Source organism: Oncorhynchus kisutch, linkage group LG26 (assembly GCF_002021735.2).
Source record: "Oncorhynchus kisutch isolate 150728-3 linkage group LG26, Okis_V2, whole genome shotgun sequence".
In the NCBI taxonomy this organism is placed as follows: Eukaryota; Metazoa; Chordata; class Actinopteri; order Salmoniformes; family Salmonidae; genus Oncorhynchus; species Oncorhynchus kisutch.
This window is the reverse complement of record NC_034199.2, coordinates 9,699,211-9,718,115: the sequence shown is the minus strand read 5'-3', so window position 1 is coordinate 9,718,115 and position 18,905 is coordinate 9,699,211. Positions and strand designations below refer to the sequence as shown.

The window sequence follows — 18,905 nt, the reverse complement described above, 5'->3', positions numbered from 1 at the left end:
GTGAGAGGCCTGGCATGCCATGTCTGATGGTCCTTTCCCTGTCTCTTTTCCAACTGTATGACCACTAATAGGTGAATATGGTGGCTTATTTCAACCATAAAACTCAATGAGAACATGGATTATATTGAGTGGACATGAAAGAAAGGATACGAGGGACAGAAACTAATTTAGGCAACTTGGACACCTCCTATGAAAAGACCTCATGAGTGGGAGGTTATGGAGGACCAAAGTGGTATCCCTTGATCTAATCTATGGGATTGTCCTGAGAGCTTGAGGTCATGCTCCCCCAGTGGCAAGAAGTAGTCATCCACACTCTGTTCTGAGACCACTTGGGGCCGTGGTGCTTGTCAACCAGCACTAGGCACACAAAACAATCAATTGCATATTGCCAGAAACATCCTAATAGACAGAAATGAGGGATGTAGAGCAGTTTTTGCCAACTACTACTCAACATTGTACAGAAAAAATGGATTTTGCAGGAGTCAAACACCTTACCTGCCTTCACACCCTCGTAGAAGTCACTGCCCTTCTGCAAAACAACAAAAATAAAAACTCATGACACACATACCTGTTTTAAACTAATAAGACCAGGAGACGGGTGCATAGCTGCTGAGGGGCGATCCTATTCCAAACCCAGTAAATTAGTAAATTGCATTACCTTTAGATGGAAAAACTTTAAATTGCTAAGAAAAGAGAAAAAAATGGGGAAGAGGAGGTAGTATTAAGGGCCTGGGGACTTTTGGCACGTACCACCATGCAGGCTTGATTGAGCCTGCACTCAATCACCAGAACCTCTTACAAGCTCTCGCCGCTTCCCTCCTGAAGCTGCTTGAAGGTTCTCTTCAGCGATGTGGGAGACATCTTGGCTAGGATCTGTCAAATTTACAAACACAAACCTGGTTAGCTGTAGCCTAGTTTGTTATGACCATAAGGTATTGATCATTAACTTTCATGGTCAATACACTGGAAATGATATCATGTGATATTGTGAATAGCCTATATCATTGTAGTCACCCACAATTACTAGCTTTGCATTGATATGTGCAAATCACATTTTATTTGTTACATGCTTCGTAAACAACAGGTGTAGACTAACAGTGACTAACTTCCCAACAATGAAGTTGAGGGGCTGCACATGTAATTCACAGCCCTAACCCCCTAACTGCCCTTTCCCTAATTTCCCACACACCAACATCTGAACTCATCACTTAGTGTATGACGGCAACCAAATGTGTTACTCTCACATAATTTTATTATGTTAAAAATTATTATTATTATTTTTATATTTTACCCTATTTTTCTCCCCAATTTCGTGATATCCAATTGCAATCTAATTACGATCTTGTCTTATCCCTGCATCTCCCCAACAGGCTCGGGAGAGGTGAAGGTCGAGTCATGCATCCTCTGAAACATGACCCGCCAAACCACGCTTCTTAACACCCGCCCACTTAACCCAGAAGCCAGCCGCACCAATGTGTCGGAGGAAACACAGTTCAACTGACGACCAGGGTCAGCCTGCAGGCGCACGGCCCGCCACAAGGAGTCACTAGAGCGCGATGAGCCAAGTAAAGCCCCCCCGGCCAAACCCTCCCCTAACCCGGACGACGCTTTGCCAATTGTGCACCGCCCTATGGGACTCCCGGTCACAGCCGGTTGGATCAAACCAGGGTCTGTAGTGACGCCACAAGCACTGCGATGCAGTGCCTTAGAGCGCTGCGCCACTCGGGAGGCCCAATGTGCACATTTTTTAAAGCAATGTTACTACTCAATGAAAAAACTATTTTCATTTAACATACACATTCTTGACACGGACCAATGTTATAATCCCCAGTGTGCAGGTAGGATTTACATCCACTAAGAATATGTGTGTTAGTGAAACAACCAGTGTCAAAAACAGCTTTTCATGAAAAACACATATGGTAGGCAGGTACATGTGTACTCGATGATAAGAGTGTATATAAATAGCGACTAGTGGTGATCTCTCTCTCTCTCTCTCTCTCTCTCTCTCTCTATGCTCAAAAGTACCCTGTGCTGCAGGCCCCGACTATTAGCAATGCACCAATGCTAAATATAACAGAACACTTGGTAGTGCAGTGTGCTGCAATGCTGGTTCTGGAGACACACATGGTGTGCTGGCTTTTGTTCCAGCCCAGTACTAAAACATCTGACAACTGTAATCATCAAACCCTTGATTGGTTGAATCAGGTGTGATATTATTTAGAGCTGGGCTGGAACAACAGCCTGCACACCCTGTGGATACCTAGACTACTGCCTTCAGGCTACCAAGGAGCAACTAACAGAGAGAATCTAATAACAGTTGACCCAATATGACTCAGGCTTGTTTACTGCGTCAAGGACTGTGGTAATGCCACGGTTCAATGCCTTCTAGGCCAGAGAGGCTGTGACTGTCACGCATGGACACATATTATTGTAGTCACAGAGGAAAGTCATCAGTGCTGGAGAAATGTACTGTAACTGGTTGTATGGAAGGGAAGGAACTCAACTTGCCCTGCCAGTGTGTTATTACTGTAAATATGGCTATGCTCTCTAAGAGCCGGGGTTCAATTGGTGTGTGTGTGTGTGTGTGTGTGTGTGTGTGTGTGTGTGTGTGTGTGTGTATGAGCACACGAACAAGCGTGCGGGTGCATAAGCCAGCATTGAAACAAGGACAGTGTTGGCTGGAATCAATCAGTTTGGATGTGCAAAAGACACCACGCTGGTTTTTAACAGTCAAAAAAAATAATGTTTTTCATGATGTATTAACCAAAGTATTTAAAATGACTGTTGCTTCTACATTGAAACAGTTTGATCATAGAGTTGTCAAACACTTGGATTCAGGAGGTTGGATTATTAAGGGGATAGAGTGACATCCCCCTAACTCATTTTAATACACCAATGGTAACATGATATTCTATTACTGAATTTAAATAAGTACTGCCTTGTAACCAACATCGGAGAAAGCGTGTTTGCGGAGGGGCGTGGTTTATATAGCTGGATACCTACTCCACAGGTGCCAAAATTATAATTAAAAGTGTACACTATTCATCTATGGCAAAGATACATACACTACATGACCAAAAGTATGTGGGACACCTGCTCGTCGAAGATCTCATTCCAAAATCATGGGCATTAAAATGGAGTTGGTCCCCCTTTGCTGCCATAACTGCCTCCACTCTTCTGGGATACTTTCCACTAGATGTTGGAACATTGATGTGGGGACTTGCTTCCATTCAGCCACAAGAACATTGAGGTCAGGCACTGATGTTGGGCGATTAGGCCTGGCTCGCAGTCGGTGTTCCAATTCATCCCAAAGGTGTTTGATGGGGTTGAGGTCAGGCCTCTCTGCGAGCCACTCAAGTTCTTGACAAACCATTTCTGTATGGACTTCGCTTTGTGCATGGGGGCATTGTTATGCTGAAACAGGAAAGGGCCTTCCCCAAACTGTTGCCACAATGTTGGAAGCACAGAATCGTCTAGAATGTCATTGTATGCCGTAGCATTAAGATTTCCCTTCACTGGAACTAATGGGCCAAGCCGAAACCATGAAAAACAGCCCCAGACCATTATTCCTCCTCCACCAAACTTTACAGTTCGCACTACGCAAGTAGCGTTCTCCTGGTATCCGCCAACCCCAGATTCATCCGTCGGACTGCCAGATGGTGAAGCGTGATTCATCACTCCAGAGAACGCGTTTCCACAGCTCCAGAGTTCAATGGTGGCGAGCTTTACACCACTCCAGTCGACACTTGGCATTGCGCATGGTGATCTTAGGCTTGTGTGCAGCTGCTTGGCCATGGAAACCCATTTCATGAAGCTCCAGACAAACAGTTCTTGTGGTAACGTTGCTTCGAGAGGCAGTTTGGAACTCAGTAGTGAGTGTTGCAACCGAGGACAAATGATTTTTTACATGCTATGCACTTCAGCACTCAGCGGTCTCGTTCTGTGAGCTTGTGTGGCCTACCATGTCGTGGAGGAGCAATTGTTGCTCCTAGACATTTCCACTTCACAATAACAGCACTTACAGTTGACTGGGGCAGCTCTAGAAGGGCAGACATTTCACAAACTAACTTGTTGGAAAGGTGGCATCCTATGACGGGGCCACGTTGAAAGTCACTGAGCTCTTCAGTGAGGCCATTCTACTGCCAATGTTTGTCTATGGAGATTGCATGGCTGTGTGCTTGATTTTATATACCCGTCAGCAATGGGTGTGGCTGAAATAGCCGAATCCACTAATTTGAAGGGGTGTCCACATACACCAGACACGGATATATACAAGTATCTGGTGTTAGCTAGTTACAGGATAGCCAGGTCTTCTGCCAGCATGGAACAAAAGGGGAAGAAGGGTCATTCAAAACTGACACAGTAGTCATGTCAACACATCTGTCAGTACTGCTGTGAACCACATGATAAGTAACATGCCAAACGGGATTTCAGTGTTGTTTGAGTTTCTTTGTGTACCACCAAATTTGTTAGAGATGATTTTACTGCAACACTGCATCTAAGTTTCTTGACATAGGCATTTCAAATAGCTGCCAGTCAAGGTAAGCTCATGATTATAAGCTCCCCGCCCACTCAGCCAGTCTTTTCAAACTTCCTGGTAGTTAGCTATGAGAGAAAAAATACTTTCAAATTTTTTGGGGGTGATACTTCAGTCAATCAAAAGGGTCCTTTAATACTATCTGTTCCTGGAGTCTGCTCACAACGGTTTACAAAGAGACTGTGGTCTACTCTTCAACAATAAACACTACAGCAGATGAAGAAGCCGGGTGTTGAAGTCCTGGGCTTGCATGGTTAAAAGTGGTCTGCGGTTGGGAGGCCGGTTGGACGTACTTCCAAATTCTCTAAAACAACATTGGAGGAGGCTTATAGCAGAGAAATTAACATAAAAAAATCTGGTAAACAGCTCTGGTGGACATTCCTGCAGTCAGCATGCCAATTGAATGCTCCCTCAAAACTTGAGACATCTGTGGCTTTGTCTTGTGAGACTAAACTGCACATTTTAGATTGCCCTTTTATTGTCCACAGAACAAGGTGCACGTGTGTAATTATCATGCGGACATGATCAGCTTTAATCAGCTTTTTGATATGCCACACGTGTCAGGTGGATGGATTATCTTAGCAAAGGATAAATGCTCACTAACAGGGATGTAAATAAATTTGTGCACAAAATTTGAGAGGAATAAGCTTTTTGTGATTATGGAACATTTCTGGGATCTTTACATGTTGCTTTTATATTTTTGTTCAGTATAGTATCTGAAAAGTACAGAAGTTTAGTTATACCGTGCAACACTAATTCTAATGTTTAGGACTGGCAACGCAGACAGTGTTGGCATTTCCAATTTCCAATTATTTCCAATTATTAAGTGCAAACCAGATGGGATGGCGTATCGCTGCAGAATGCAGAAATGCATTCCAGGTGACTACCTCATGAAGTTGGTTGAGAGAATGCCAAGAGTGTGCAAAGCTGTCATCAAGGCAAAGGGTGGCTACGTTGAAGAATCTGAAATAAAATATATTTTGATTTGTTTAACACTTTTTTGGTTACTCCATGATTCCATATGTATTATTTCATAGTTTGATGTCTTATTATTCTACAATATAAAAATAACAACTGGAATGAGTAGGTGTGTCCAAACTTTGGACTGGTACTGTATATGACTGAAATAATCCAATTTATAACAGACGGTTCCCTTTCAGTCGGTCACTCGGTAGAACATACTGTACTATGTGGAGTTGACCAATCCTATTCGCCTGAAGCAAACTGAATTCACGCCCAGAGGGTCAATGGATGCAGATCCAGCCCTCAGAAGCCCCGCCTTCCTGGCTATTATATCAGGTTTGGCATCCATTTTATAAATGCTTCGCTCTTCAGCTCGCCTGAAGGAAGAATGTGTCAGGTTCGGCTCTGATTCGGCTCTGACTTCGTTGTCTGTTAGTGGGGAGAGAGTACTCATCCCCCTAGATGTTGCGAGTTTTGGGTCTTGGTATTGTTTTTTGTGTTCGCTTGGGTAGGAGTTGTGTTGGCTAAAAACCCACTCGTTTTTGCTTTGCTTGTGTAGCTAGTGCTTCCTTGCTTGAGTAAGATGGGCAGTGGTAAGAGTAAGTTCAAAAAGGCTAACCAGTTTGAACCTCCGACCATGCCCTATGGGCATGTGGTTTCACAATGAAAATTAAAGAAACTCACAATACTCACTGTTGTCTCCCGGTGGATAAAATTTCCATTGAGATTCGGGCTGACTTTGTGAGGAATATTGGTGGTCAGAGTTGATAGGGGTATCTTCCCAGCCAAATGAGGCTCATTCCAGTTTCTCTGGCATTGTTCAGAGTCCAGATTCCGCGGGATGATATACACTCCCTGATGAGCTCTGGAGGATTTTCAGAGTGTGAATCGGATGACATCAGTTCGGGGAAGCCTGAAGCCCTGGCTTTGGATTCGGCATGAGGGAGAACCATTGGGGATGAATGCGCCTTTGATGGTGTTTTCTCCTCCGCAGCGAAGTTCCTCCAGGTTTGGGGGAAGGTATTTACCTCCTGTCCCTGCAACGGTGATGCATTGCTTATTGAAAGATTTATACTGAGGCTAACATGGTGGCTAATCCTAGCACAAATAAACAGCGCCGGTTCTCTGGATTCCTGGGGGGACAGTCGGATGTATTTGGATGAGACAGTTTTGCCAACAAAGCTGTTTGACTCCCCAACTATTACTGTTCCAACAGTGCTCCCAAGTGACTCAGTGAATGGTGGGCAAGTTACTGGTTGCCGAGGTCCCCGACCCAGTTGTTGTCCGGGTATCAGAATGTCTTTCCCACGTTCAGACACAGAGTGGTGGATATGAAGGCAGGAAAATTATGTGGATATATTGAAGCAACATCTCAAGACATCAGTCAGGAAGTTAAAGCTTGGTCGCAAATAAGTCTTCCAAATAGACATTGACCCCAAGCATACTTCCAAAGTTGTGGCAAAATGGCTTAAGTACAACAAAGTCAAGGTATTGGAGTGGCCATCACAAAGCCCTGACCTCAATCCTATAGAACATTTGTGGGCAGAACTGAAAAAGCGTGTGCGAGCAAGGAGGCCTACAAACCTGACTCAGTTACACCAGCTCTGTCAGGCGGAATTGGCCAAAATTCACCCAACGTATTATGGGAAGCTTGTGGAAGACAACCCGAAATGTCTGACCCAAGTTAAACAATTTAAAGGCAATGCTACCAAATACTAATTGAGTGTATGTAAACTTCTGACCCAATAGGAATGTGATGAAAGAAATTAAAGCTGAAATAAATCATTGTTTCTACTAGTATTCTGACATTTCACATTCTTAAAATAAAGCGTGATCCTAACTGACCTAAGACAGGGAATTTTTACCAGGATTAAATGTCAGGAATTGTGCAAAACTGAGTTTAAATGTATTTGGCTAAGGTGTATGTAAACTTCCAACTTCAACTGTATATTGTGACATTTTATATAATGTTCATTAGTGTTGTCACATGTTAAATGGGACACTTCACGCTCACAGGCATTAACTACTCAGAGCAAATATGGCTAATGGTTATGTATGGTTGTCAAATCACATCAAATGTCATACACATATTTAGCAGATGTTATTGCGGGTGAAGTGAAATGCTTGTGTTCCTAGCTCCAACAGTGCAGTAGTACTTCACTTGTGGTTATACTAGGTTTTACTTTACTTGTGGTAACCAAGTGAATAGGAAAAATATTTTTTTACATATTTAAAATAAAAACAGGCAGATATTGTGTTCATACAGGAATCACATTTAACAGATAGAGAGGCACTGAAATGTAGAGGATGCTGTGTTGCAGAGGTTAATCATAGCTAATTTAATTCCAAACAAAGTGGTGTGATTATCCTGATAAGCCAAATACTTCATTTTGTAATGTTGAAACAACACGCTGATGAGTTTGGCTGGCTTATCTGCATTGAGGCTCTTATAAACGGTATTAAGGCAGTGTTATGCAACATATAGTGCATTCCTAAAGTATTCAGATCCCTTGACTTTTTCCACATGATTTATATGCATCCTCCTGTTCAGCGAGCCCCATAGATATGGATACTTTTTTGTCTGGTATAGAATTAACTAGATAAGCAGATTATTGACAATGGTTTTCCAGGAGGCATTTAAAAATGCCTTTAACTTCTTATGGCTGCAGGGGCAGTATTGAGTAGCTTGGATGAAAAGTGCCCAGAGTCAATGGCCTGCTCCTCAGTCCTAGTTGCTAAAATATGCATATTATTATTCGTATTGGATAGAAAACACTCTGAAGTTTCTAAAACTATTTGAATGATGTCTGTGAGTATAACAGAACTGATATGGCAGGCAAAAACCTGAGAAGAAATCCAAACAGGAAGTGGGAAATCTGAGGTTGGTCGATTTTGAACCCAGCCCCAATTGAATACACAGTGGGATATGGATAAAGTTGCACTTCCTATGGCTTCCAGTAGATGTCAACCGTCTTTAGAAACTTGAATGAGGCTGCTACTGTGTTGTGGAGCCGGATGGGAGCTCTTTGAGTCAGTGGTCTGGCAGAGAGCCAGGCCACGCACATTTCACATGATAGCGACCTGCGTTCCATGGCTTCTCTACAGACATAGGAATTCTCCGGTTGGAACTTTATTGAAGATTTATGATAACAACATCCTAAAGATTGATTCTATACTAAGTTTGACAAGTTTCTTCAACCTGTAATATAACTTTTTGAAGTTTTCGTCCGACGTTCGGATGGACCTGCACGAGCGTTTGGATTTGTGTACTAAACGCGCTAACAAAAGTAGCTACTTGGACATGAATAATGGACATTATCGAACAAATCAAGCATTTATTGTGGAACTAGGATTCCTGGGAGTGCATTCTGATGAAGATTGTCAAGGTAAGGGAATATTTATAATGATGATGATTTATAGTGTAATGATTTATAGTGATTTCTGATTTCTGTTGACTCCAATATGGTGGATAACTTTATTTATTTTCTGAGGGCCGTGTCAGATTATTGCATGGTTGCTTTTTCCGTAAAGTTTTTTTGAAACCTGACACAGCAGTGGCATTAAGGAGAGGTATATCTATATTTCCATGTTTAACAATTGTATTTATCGACATTTATAATGAGTATTTCTGTAAAATGATGTGGCTCTCTGCAATATCACCAGATGCTTTTGGAACTAGTGAATGTAACGCGCCAATGTATACTGAGATTTTTTTTATATAAATATGAACTTTATCAAACAAAACATACATGTATTGTGTAACATGAAGTCCTATGAGTGTCATCTGATGAAGATCATCAAAGGTTAGTGATTAATTTTCTCTCTTTGTGCTTTTTGTGATTCCTCTCTTTGGCTGGAAAAATTGCTGAATTATTCTGTGACTTGGTGGTGACCTAACAATCGTTTGTGGTGCTTTCGCTGTAAAGCCTATTTGAAATCATACACTGTGGTGGAATTAACAACAAGATTACTTTTAAAACGGTATAAGACGGCATGTTTGAGGAATTTTAATTATGAGATTTCTGTTGTTTTGAATTTGGCGCCCTGCACTTTCACTGGCTGTTGTCATATCGATCTCGTTAATGGGATTGCAGCCCTAAGAAGTTTTTAATAAGGCTTTGATATTTTTGATCACTAAAAAGGATAGATACTACAGAGTTATTAGCCTCAATGTGGATTGTAAGATTCTTACTAAGACTCTTGCGATACACTTAGAGAAGGCACTACCTAATATCATACATTGTGACCAAGAAGGATTTATTAAGAACAGGACCTCAACTGATAATATGAGAAGGCTCTTACATCTCATGTGGTTAAACCACTCAAATATAGTTCCTACCGCTGCTGTCTCCTTAGATGCCGAGAAGGCATTTGATAGGGTAGAGTGGGCTTTTCTCTTAAGAACCCTAGGAAAATTCGGGTCTGGACCAGACTTTTGTAAATGGATAGGTGTCCTATATTCCAATCCTAAAGCAACAGTACTTACAAATGGAATTATGCTTCCTTTTTTGTCTTTCTAGAGGCACAAGACAGGGTTGCTCACTCTCCACTCTCCTGTTTTAGAGTCTCTTGCGACAAGGATAAGAACAGATCCAGAAATTATAGGTGTCCATGGAGGAGGAAAAGAGCGCAAGCTGCTTATGTATGCAGGCAATATTCTACTGCTGGTCTCTGATCCTCTTCAGTCTGTCCCATCTCTACGGTGTCAAGACTGCACCCCTCTGTAGTGGTCCAAATAGGGGACAGGCGGGCAGAAGAAGATCTTATGCATAGCGAGAAAACGCGCATTGTTTGTCTGTTCTTCTCAATAAGGAATCTTGGCACTCCGTTGGGAACAGATTCTTTGGCGTATCAGTGGCCTAAGACCCTGCTTTATGTGTTCCTCCAGTGGACCTGATTCAGGCCACTGTGGATAGGGTCCGTCAGGAGGGTCTGTTGTTGATTTGGTGGGTCCCCGGTGGCCCGGAGATCATTGATTGCGGGGTCGGGATCTATTGTCCCAGGCGCATGGGAGAATTTGGCACCCACGACCGCAGATATGGGATCTGTGGGTTTGGCCCCTGAAAGGTTGAACCCTCAAATGTGATTATGACTGTACAGTCAGCGCATGTGCTTTCTACAAGACAGCTGTATACATATAGAGTGCATTCAGAAAGTATTCAGGCCCCGTCGCTTTTTCCACATTTTGTTACGTTACAGCCTTATTCTAAAATGTATTAAATATTTTGTTTTACTCATCAATCGACACACAATACCCCATAATGACAATGGGAAAACAGTTTATACAAGATGTAAATCCGTCTGATTGAAAATGGTTGCAAAGTGCCTGTTCCAAATGGAAACTGCCGTCAACACGAGCTCATTTTATAGACGTTTCCCCTCTATAAGAGATCAGTGTAAAAGAGCAGCACTTTGCCTTCAGAAAGTGTTCAGACCCCTTGACCTTTTCCACATTTTGTTACGTTACAGCCTTATTCTAAAATGTATTAAATATTTTGTTTTACTCATCAATCGACACACAATACCCCATAATGACAATGGGAAAACAGTTTATACATTTTTTAAAATGTATTATAAATAAAAAACAGGAACTTATTTTTTATTTGTACTTTTTACCCCCAATTGGTAGATACAGTCTTGTCCCATTGCTGAAACTCCTGTACGGACGCTGGAGAGGCAAAGGTCGAGAGCCATGCTTCCTCCGAAACACGACCCCGCCAAGCTGCACTGGTTCTTGACACACTACTTGCTTAACCCGGAAGCCAGCTGCACCAATGTGTCGGGGGAAACACCGACCAACTGGCGATCAAAGTCAGCGTGCCGCCACAAGGAGTCGCTAGAGCGTGATAGGACAAGGACATCCCAGCCAGCCAAACCCTCCCATAACCCAGACGACACTGGGCCAATTGTGCGCCGCCTGATGGGTCTCGCGGACGCAGCCCGGAATCTAACCCGATGCAGTGCCTTAGACTGCTGTGCCACTCGAGGCCTGAATACTTTACATAAAAAGGCACATGACAGACTGCCAAAAATAACCTTTAGGACTCTCAGACCATGAGAAACAGGTTTAGCTGGTTTGATGAACCAAGATTGAACTCTCTCACCTGGCCGATACTATCCCTACGGTGAAGCATGGTGGTGGCATTATCATGCTGTGGGAATGTTTTTCAGGGCAGGGACTGGGAGACTAGTCAGGATCGAAGGAAAGATGAACGGAGTAAAGTACAGAGATATCCTTGATGAAAACCTACTCCAGAGCACTCAGGACCTCAGACTGAGGTGAAGGTTCATCTTCCAACAGGACAACAACCCTAAGCACACAGCCAGTCTCTGGCTGTCCTTAAGTGGCCCAGCCAGAGCCCGGACTTGAACCTGATCGAACATCTAAACATCTAAAAATAGCTGTGCAGCGATGCTCCCCATCCAACCTGACAGAGCTTGTGAGGATCTGCAGAGAAGAATGGGAGAAACTCCCCAAATACAGGTGTGCCAAGCTTATACTGTCATACCCAAGAAAACTTAAGGCTGTAATCACGGCCAAAGGTGATTCACCTAAGGGTCTGAATGCTTATGTAAATGTGATATCTGTTTTTATTTTTAATACATTTGCAAAACAAATTGCTTTGTCATTATGGAGTATTGTATGTACATTGATTTAATTTTGTGTATGGTGTGTACAACAATTTAATCAATTTTAGCATAATGAAACAAAAAGTGAAGGGTTCTGAATACTTTCCGAATGCACTGTAAGTGGCGCGAGTTTGAGGGTTGGTGTCAGGTTAAAGGTGTTTCTCCTTCATCAGAGAGCTTTGGTGGACATTTTTGTGTTCTTGCATGAGGATTTTGAGCAGGGCCTTTCTTTTTCCACATTGAAGGTTTATATGGCAGCCATCTCAGCTTGTCATGTAGGGATTGACGGCTCTACCCCAGGTTCTCATCTTCTGGTTGTGCAGTTCCTGAAATGCGTGTGTCAGCTCAGACCAGTGTCTAAGCTACAGCACCGATCTGGGACCTGCCTTTGGTCCTGGATACTGTGTGAGCCTTTGTTTGAACCATTGGAACCTGTGGACCTAAAAATCCTTTCCTACAAGATTGCCCTGTTCATGACCTTGGCCAAGGGCGTTGGGGATCTCCACACACTATCACACTACCGGAAAATTTCAAGAACTTTCTAAGTTTCTTCAAGTGCAGTCTCAAAAACCATCAAGCGCTATGATGAAACTGGCTCTCATGAGGACCGCAACAGGAAAGGAAGCCCCAGCGTTACTTCACCTGCAGAAGATAAGGTTATTAGAGTTACCAGCCCAAATAAATGCTTCACAGAGTTCAAGTAACATCTCAACATCATCTGTTCATACAAAAATCCCTCAGATCACTGCCAAAATCTGCATCTAATTCAGGAAATTTTTCAATGATGTCTCAATTGTACAGGATTGGAGTATTCCTGTGTCAAATTATGCAACGCTTCAATCCCATTGGACAAAGGAGCAGATGTAAAGGTTCCAATAGTTTTGGCATGACTGTCAAGCCCTGACCTTAGAAATCATTTTATTTCTCTATTTGGTTAGGTCGGGGTGTGACTAGGGTGGGCATTCTAGTTTTTTGTTTCTAGGTTGGCCTAGTATGGTTCCCAATCAGAGGCAGCTGTCTATCGTTGTCTCTGATTGGGGATCATATTTAGGGAGCCTTTTTCCACCTGTTGTGTGTGGGATCTTGGTTTTGTATTGTTGCTTTTTATCCCTACAAAGCTGTACGTTTCGTTTGTTACTCTTTATTGTTTTGTTGCTGGTTCACATTAATAAACATGATGAACGCCTTCCACGCTGAACCTTGGTCCACTCCTTCCAACAACGATCGTTACAATGACAATGCTATTGGAACAGAGAAAGAGAGAGAGAGAGAGAGTAGGCTCAGGGATTATAATCTTTGACCTGATTCTGGGCTGAACATGTAATATCATAAATGCCAGATTATGAATCCCGTTGGAGCCTGAGGCAGGGAGGGTTAAAGATGAACACAATCTCTTAATCCTATGATAAAGGGGGTTAAGGGACTGGGGCTGAACGATGGGGGAGGGACATCCAAATGAAATCCCAGATGGATAGTACATACAGTGTGCAGAGAGCACCGTTCGACTGGGTTTGTTTCAAAACCATGTGCCAGTGTGTTTTTCTGTTTGGCACTCATTTCTGATCAACATGCAGAAAGACTGTTCGTCATGTTTCTCAGAGGTTGAAGCAAAACCACTGATTAATTTGCGCTTCTCTTCATTTCCGGTCAACATACAGAAAGACTGGTGAGATTTCACTTGCTCTTACACCCTCTGAACATGAAGCGTTCAGAGAAGCATGATTGGACATCGGATCTGAACTTTTTCATAGAAAGTATCGGACTGTGGAAGAAATGAAGCACGAAATGCTTCACGATCGGAATATATCGACTTGCAAGACCATTTGTCATTATGTAAAGTCCAGACCACAGTAAAACCATGATTGAGAGGTAGACTTTGTGTGGGTGCAAACATTTGTGTGAGGAGATGGTGGGTGTCTGAGATAAACCATTTGTCTTTCCTTGTGTCACAGTTTTTGGGGTAATTGGACAAGAGATTACAAAAGACACCAGCCAAGTGAACTGCAGTGATGGGATAAGGGCCAGGGGGTGGTGGTGAGAAAAAATGATATACTACTAGGCCAATCGTCTCATCTGAGTCATTGATGGCCAGGGGCAATTCCTAAATGCTCCTTTCACCATGACCTCAAAAAACCTTTCAAGAGGGTGGGAGCAGTGTTGGCGTACCCTTGGCGTTAGCATTAAAATGCAAGAGAAAGTGTAACAACTGAATTGAGATCTGAGAATTGAAGCCTGAGCTGTAGCTTTGAGCTTTGGCCTGTCCATTGTAGTAGGGTCAGAGAGGCAGAAGGGAAGAGAAGTGCACTGCAACTTGTGGCTCTAGGCACTTTGAGAAGTGTGGCCAAGCAGCAGGGAAGAAAGCCAGCCAGCGCCAAATAGGATTAGTCCCTCAGCCCTAGCTGAAGTTTCAGTCTAACTCCACCCAAGACCATCTCTGCTAATAAGATTACTAGAGCCCGAACGATAAATCGGTTGACCGATATTAATCGACCAAATTTAGCCTTTCACGGAAATATTTGTATCGGTCTTTATTCCACAGATAAAGCGCCAATATTATATACATAGAATAAACAAATACATCTGCTCATTTGCGGTAATTTCTTTTTTCTTTTTAATGGTTTCTTGAAGAGGGTGCTCTACGATCTGCTCATTGAACAACACTCAGCCCAAGGTGAGAGATAGTAGGCATGGTGGTTTGACGGTGAGTAGCTTGCCACAGCCAGCATATCTGAATAAGTAAATAATCAAAAGTGCCTCATCACATTCTCACTTAGTTAACGTTAACTGGCTAGCTAGCCAGCAAGGTAGTTAGCTTAACTAGCTAGCAATCTATGTTAATTATGTGCCAATACTGAACTGGTGCCAAAGTGAACACTCGTCCTTGATACAAAAAGAACACCGTTACTGTATGGGCCTATTATGTTAGCTAGTCATTCAATAATCATGTTAAACACTATTATTTCACACAGTGAGTCCATGCAACTTATTATGTGACTTTTACTCCTGAAATGATTTAGGCTTGCCTTAAGAAAGGGGTTGGAAACTTGACTCAAGACAATTCAGCTTTTCCTTTTTTATTAATTTGTACAAATTTATAAAACATAATCCCACTTTGACATTATCTGGTATCATGTAGGCCAGTTACACAAAATCTAAATTGAATACATTTTTAATTTAAGCTGTAACTCAACACAATGTGGAAAAAGTTCAAGGGTGTGACTACTTTCTGAAGTTAATCGGTGGACTTTTGCCTCCATAAAATTGGTAACAGACTCAAAAATACCATTACGGTCGGGCTCTAAACATTTCTGCATGCTGCCCTGCCAGCTACCCTGGCCTGTACTGGCTAGCTACGTATGCACACACCCACAGAAAAACACACACACACAGAGAGAGAGATTTACACTCTGAAACAGATGGGTCTCGGTTTGTGCAATTGAATGATTATCCTGATTATGTTATTTTTCCTCTGCTGCCTTGCCAGTCCAGGGGCACATGCTCTGTGTTCAAAAACGACAAACTGTTGTTTTTTTTCTCTATGAAAATCTTCAGGATTTACTTCAGTGGTAGCCCATCCGGCAAACAAGGAGACCCTTGGAAACATTACATTACTTTCTTATGCCGAATCATAACTGACAATGACAGCTCCAAAATATAGATGAACTGACCTTGACAGTTGGCTGCACGCACGCACCCACCCACACAGACAGACACAATCAGAGATCAGAAGAACTTCCCGACAGTCACGTCTCAGTGGGAGACAGCATCTGCAGCTCAGGTGGAGCAGTCAGGAATGTAATTATTTAGACACAGCACACAGAAGTCTCCTTTTGTGTGTGTGTGTGTGTGTGTGTGTGTGTGTGTGTGTGTGTGTGTGTGTGTGTGTGTGTGTGTGTGTGTGTGTGTGTGTGTGTGTGTGTGTGTGTGTGTGTGTGTGTGTGTGTGTGTGTGTGTGAGAGAGACTTAGTGTGCGTGTGAGAAACAGGGAGAGAGGAAGAAAGAGAGAGGCTGTGTGTGCCTGAGGATGTGTATTTGTATGCAAGTGCAATGAGAAACTGTGTGTGTGTGTGTGTGTGTGTGTGTGTGTGTGTGTGTGTGTGTGTGTGTGTGTGTGTGTGTGTGTGTGTGTGTGTGTGTGTGTGTGTGTGTGTGTGTGTGTGTGTGTGTGTGAGAGAGACTTAGTGTGCGTGTGAGAAACAGGGAGAGAGGAAGAAAGAGAGAGGCTGTGTGTGCCTGAGGATGTGTATTTGTATGCAAGTAATGAGAAACTGTGTGTGTGTGTGTGTGTGTGTGTGTGTGTGTGTGTGTGTGTGTGTGTGTGTGTGTGTGTGTGTGTGTGTGTGTGTGTGTGTGTGTGTGTGCGTGTGCGCGTGTCCGGATTGATAGACTTAGAACACAGCATCTATCAGAAGAATTAATGGCATTGTACAAACAAACTTTCACAGTCCAAGAGGTATTTCAATGTGATTTTGGATCATATGCTGCTAGAATAAACGTCGCTTTAAAGGGCTCAATGGCTCGCTTCAAAATGACTCTAACAGGCCGTGAGGGTTCCTGAAATAATAAATCATTCTAACGTCAATATTCATACATACACTGAGTACACCAAACATTAGGAGCACCTTCCTAACAGAGTTGCAGCCTCCCTTTTGCCCTGGAGAGGCATGGACTCTACAAGGTGTCGAAAGCATTCCACTGCAATGCTGGCCCATGTTGACTCCAATGCTTCCCACAGTTGTGTCAAGTTGGCTCGATGTCCTTTGGATGTTGGACACTTCTTGATACACACGGGAAACTGTTGAGTGTGAAATACCCAGCAGCGTTGCAGTTCTTGACACAAACCATACCCTGTTCAAAGGCACCCACATTATTTGTCTTGACACTTCACCCTCCGAATGGCACACATACACAATCCATGTCTCAATTGTCTCACGGCTTAAAAATCCTTCTTTAACCTATCTCCTCTCAGTCATCTACACTGATTGAAGTGGATTTAACAAGTGACATTAATAAGGGATCAGAGCGTTCACTTGGATTAACATGGTCAATCTAATTCATGGAAAGAGCAGGTGTTCTTAAATGTTTTGATATACTGTACGTACACAAGCCAGGCTACCTACCTACCTACCTACCTACCTACCTACCTACCCACACACACAAACATACAGAACGTACCCAGATTGAGTACCCAGATGGTGGGTTTCCCATAGCATTTGATAGTTTTGGTGGGCCATCAAGGCAAAAAGTCTGTGAATCAGCTCCCTCTTGCTTGCCTGGACAACCACCGGTACTAACTTCCTCGCAGTGAGAAACCCTGAGGGGAAATTATCGTATGAGGGGAGCCTCATCTATAATATTAGAAGCGACCATGATAGACCCCATTATGTATCTTTCTGGTAGGGCTGGGAGATATATCTCATTAATTAGAGGAATTCAATGTATGTTTTTTTTTTTTTAAACAACAAGAAAATGGTTCCGTCTGGTTTGCTTAATATAAGGAATTTCCGTCAAAATAATAATTATTGCAAGCTAACGTGACTAATAAAGGAATTTGATTATGTTGCAAGAGAAAAGATCATTTCTAGCCAGATCATTTTCCATCAATGGATGTCGATTTAACCTGTATGACTGCTAGGATTGTGAATAAATCCCTTATGCGCATAACTATAGATAAATCCAACAGGAGAGTTTGAGGGATGAAAGTTAGACACATTGATCTCAAAATCTCTGTGCAAGAAACACTTCAACAAATTACAAAAGAACGTTTGGCTATTTTCTGGCAATTATGCCTTCATAATGTGTCAGATGTTAAGACTACAAACCGTTATAAAATGGCCTATTTGCGAGATTGACTTGTCATGTCAGTAGGCATAGGTTTACTAAAATCTAGGTTTATGATTGTAATTAAACTTTTCCATGGTTTGTTTAGCTGGATGCAAGTAGCCCATAGTTACTGATAGCCTATAGTAGCCTAGGCAAGATGTAAGATGAACGATTTAGCAGCTTGCTTAGTTCAAATTGACAGACTAATTTATTTAACATGAATAGCGAGGCGATTTTGAGGTAAGAAGTGCTTCTATTGCCAAACAGCTTGCTGGTATAGGCTACTGAGGACGGTGTTATAATTAATCAATATATTAATAATATGGATATGAACCGAAGACGCCTATGCTTGTCAACAACGGCCAGTGTTTTTTTCTTCATTTTTTATTTTTATTTTTATCTGATTGACTGTTACCTTTAATCTAATGCATTCTAACAACAGCTGATTGGCAATTGCGATAGAATTGACCATGATCACAAATTATAACTTTCAGTTTCATTACCTAAACATGGCCATTAATAATTGCATATTAACACAAGGCTACAACAACAATAAACTGAAGTTATAGACTATTTATTAAATCCGTTTTCCAGCTTCAGGTAGGCTACACAAGTTACACAAATTGATTTGCAATGACTCCATTGATCACATAATATCAACATATTCATTGTATACAATGGTAGGCTACAATAGCCTACATAGGCATATAAATAAATAGGCTACTTAATGGCCAACAGATTGTGATGGAAAATGTTATGTGATGGAACATTTTATGTTTGTGCTTTTCTAGAAACACATTTCTGTGTTCTATGTGTGTGCTTTTCTAATAAATTTTTTTGTGTTCATGCAAGTGACAAATCCTCACTATCAGTATCTCCAATTTGGCCGTACACCCAGATCCTTGTTTTGAGAACAAAAGATATCTCCTTTTCAAGGTCTCAGCTTAGAGAG

General features: G+C 42.2%; 1 protein-coding gene across 1 annotated transcript in view; it reads right to left on the bottom strand.

The window, feature by feature from the left end:
- Positions 1 to 200: 200 nt before the first annotated feature.
- The window catches only part of hibch (3-hydroxyisobutyryl-CoA hydrolase), a 46,157-nt gene continuing 27,452 nt past the window's right edge, over positions 201 to 18,905 (bottom strand). The window contains 4 exon segments of the mRNA XM_031806024.1: positions 201 to 325; positions 328 to 357; positions 496 to 529; positions 751 to 873. Of these exon segments, the coding sequence (XP_031661884.1) occupies positions 201 to 325; positions 328 to 357; positions 496 to 529; positions 751 to 873 (312 nt within the window).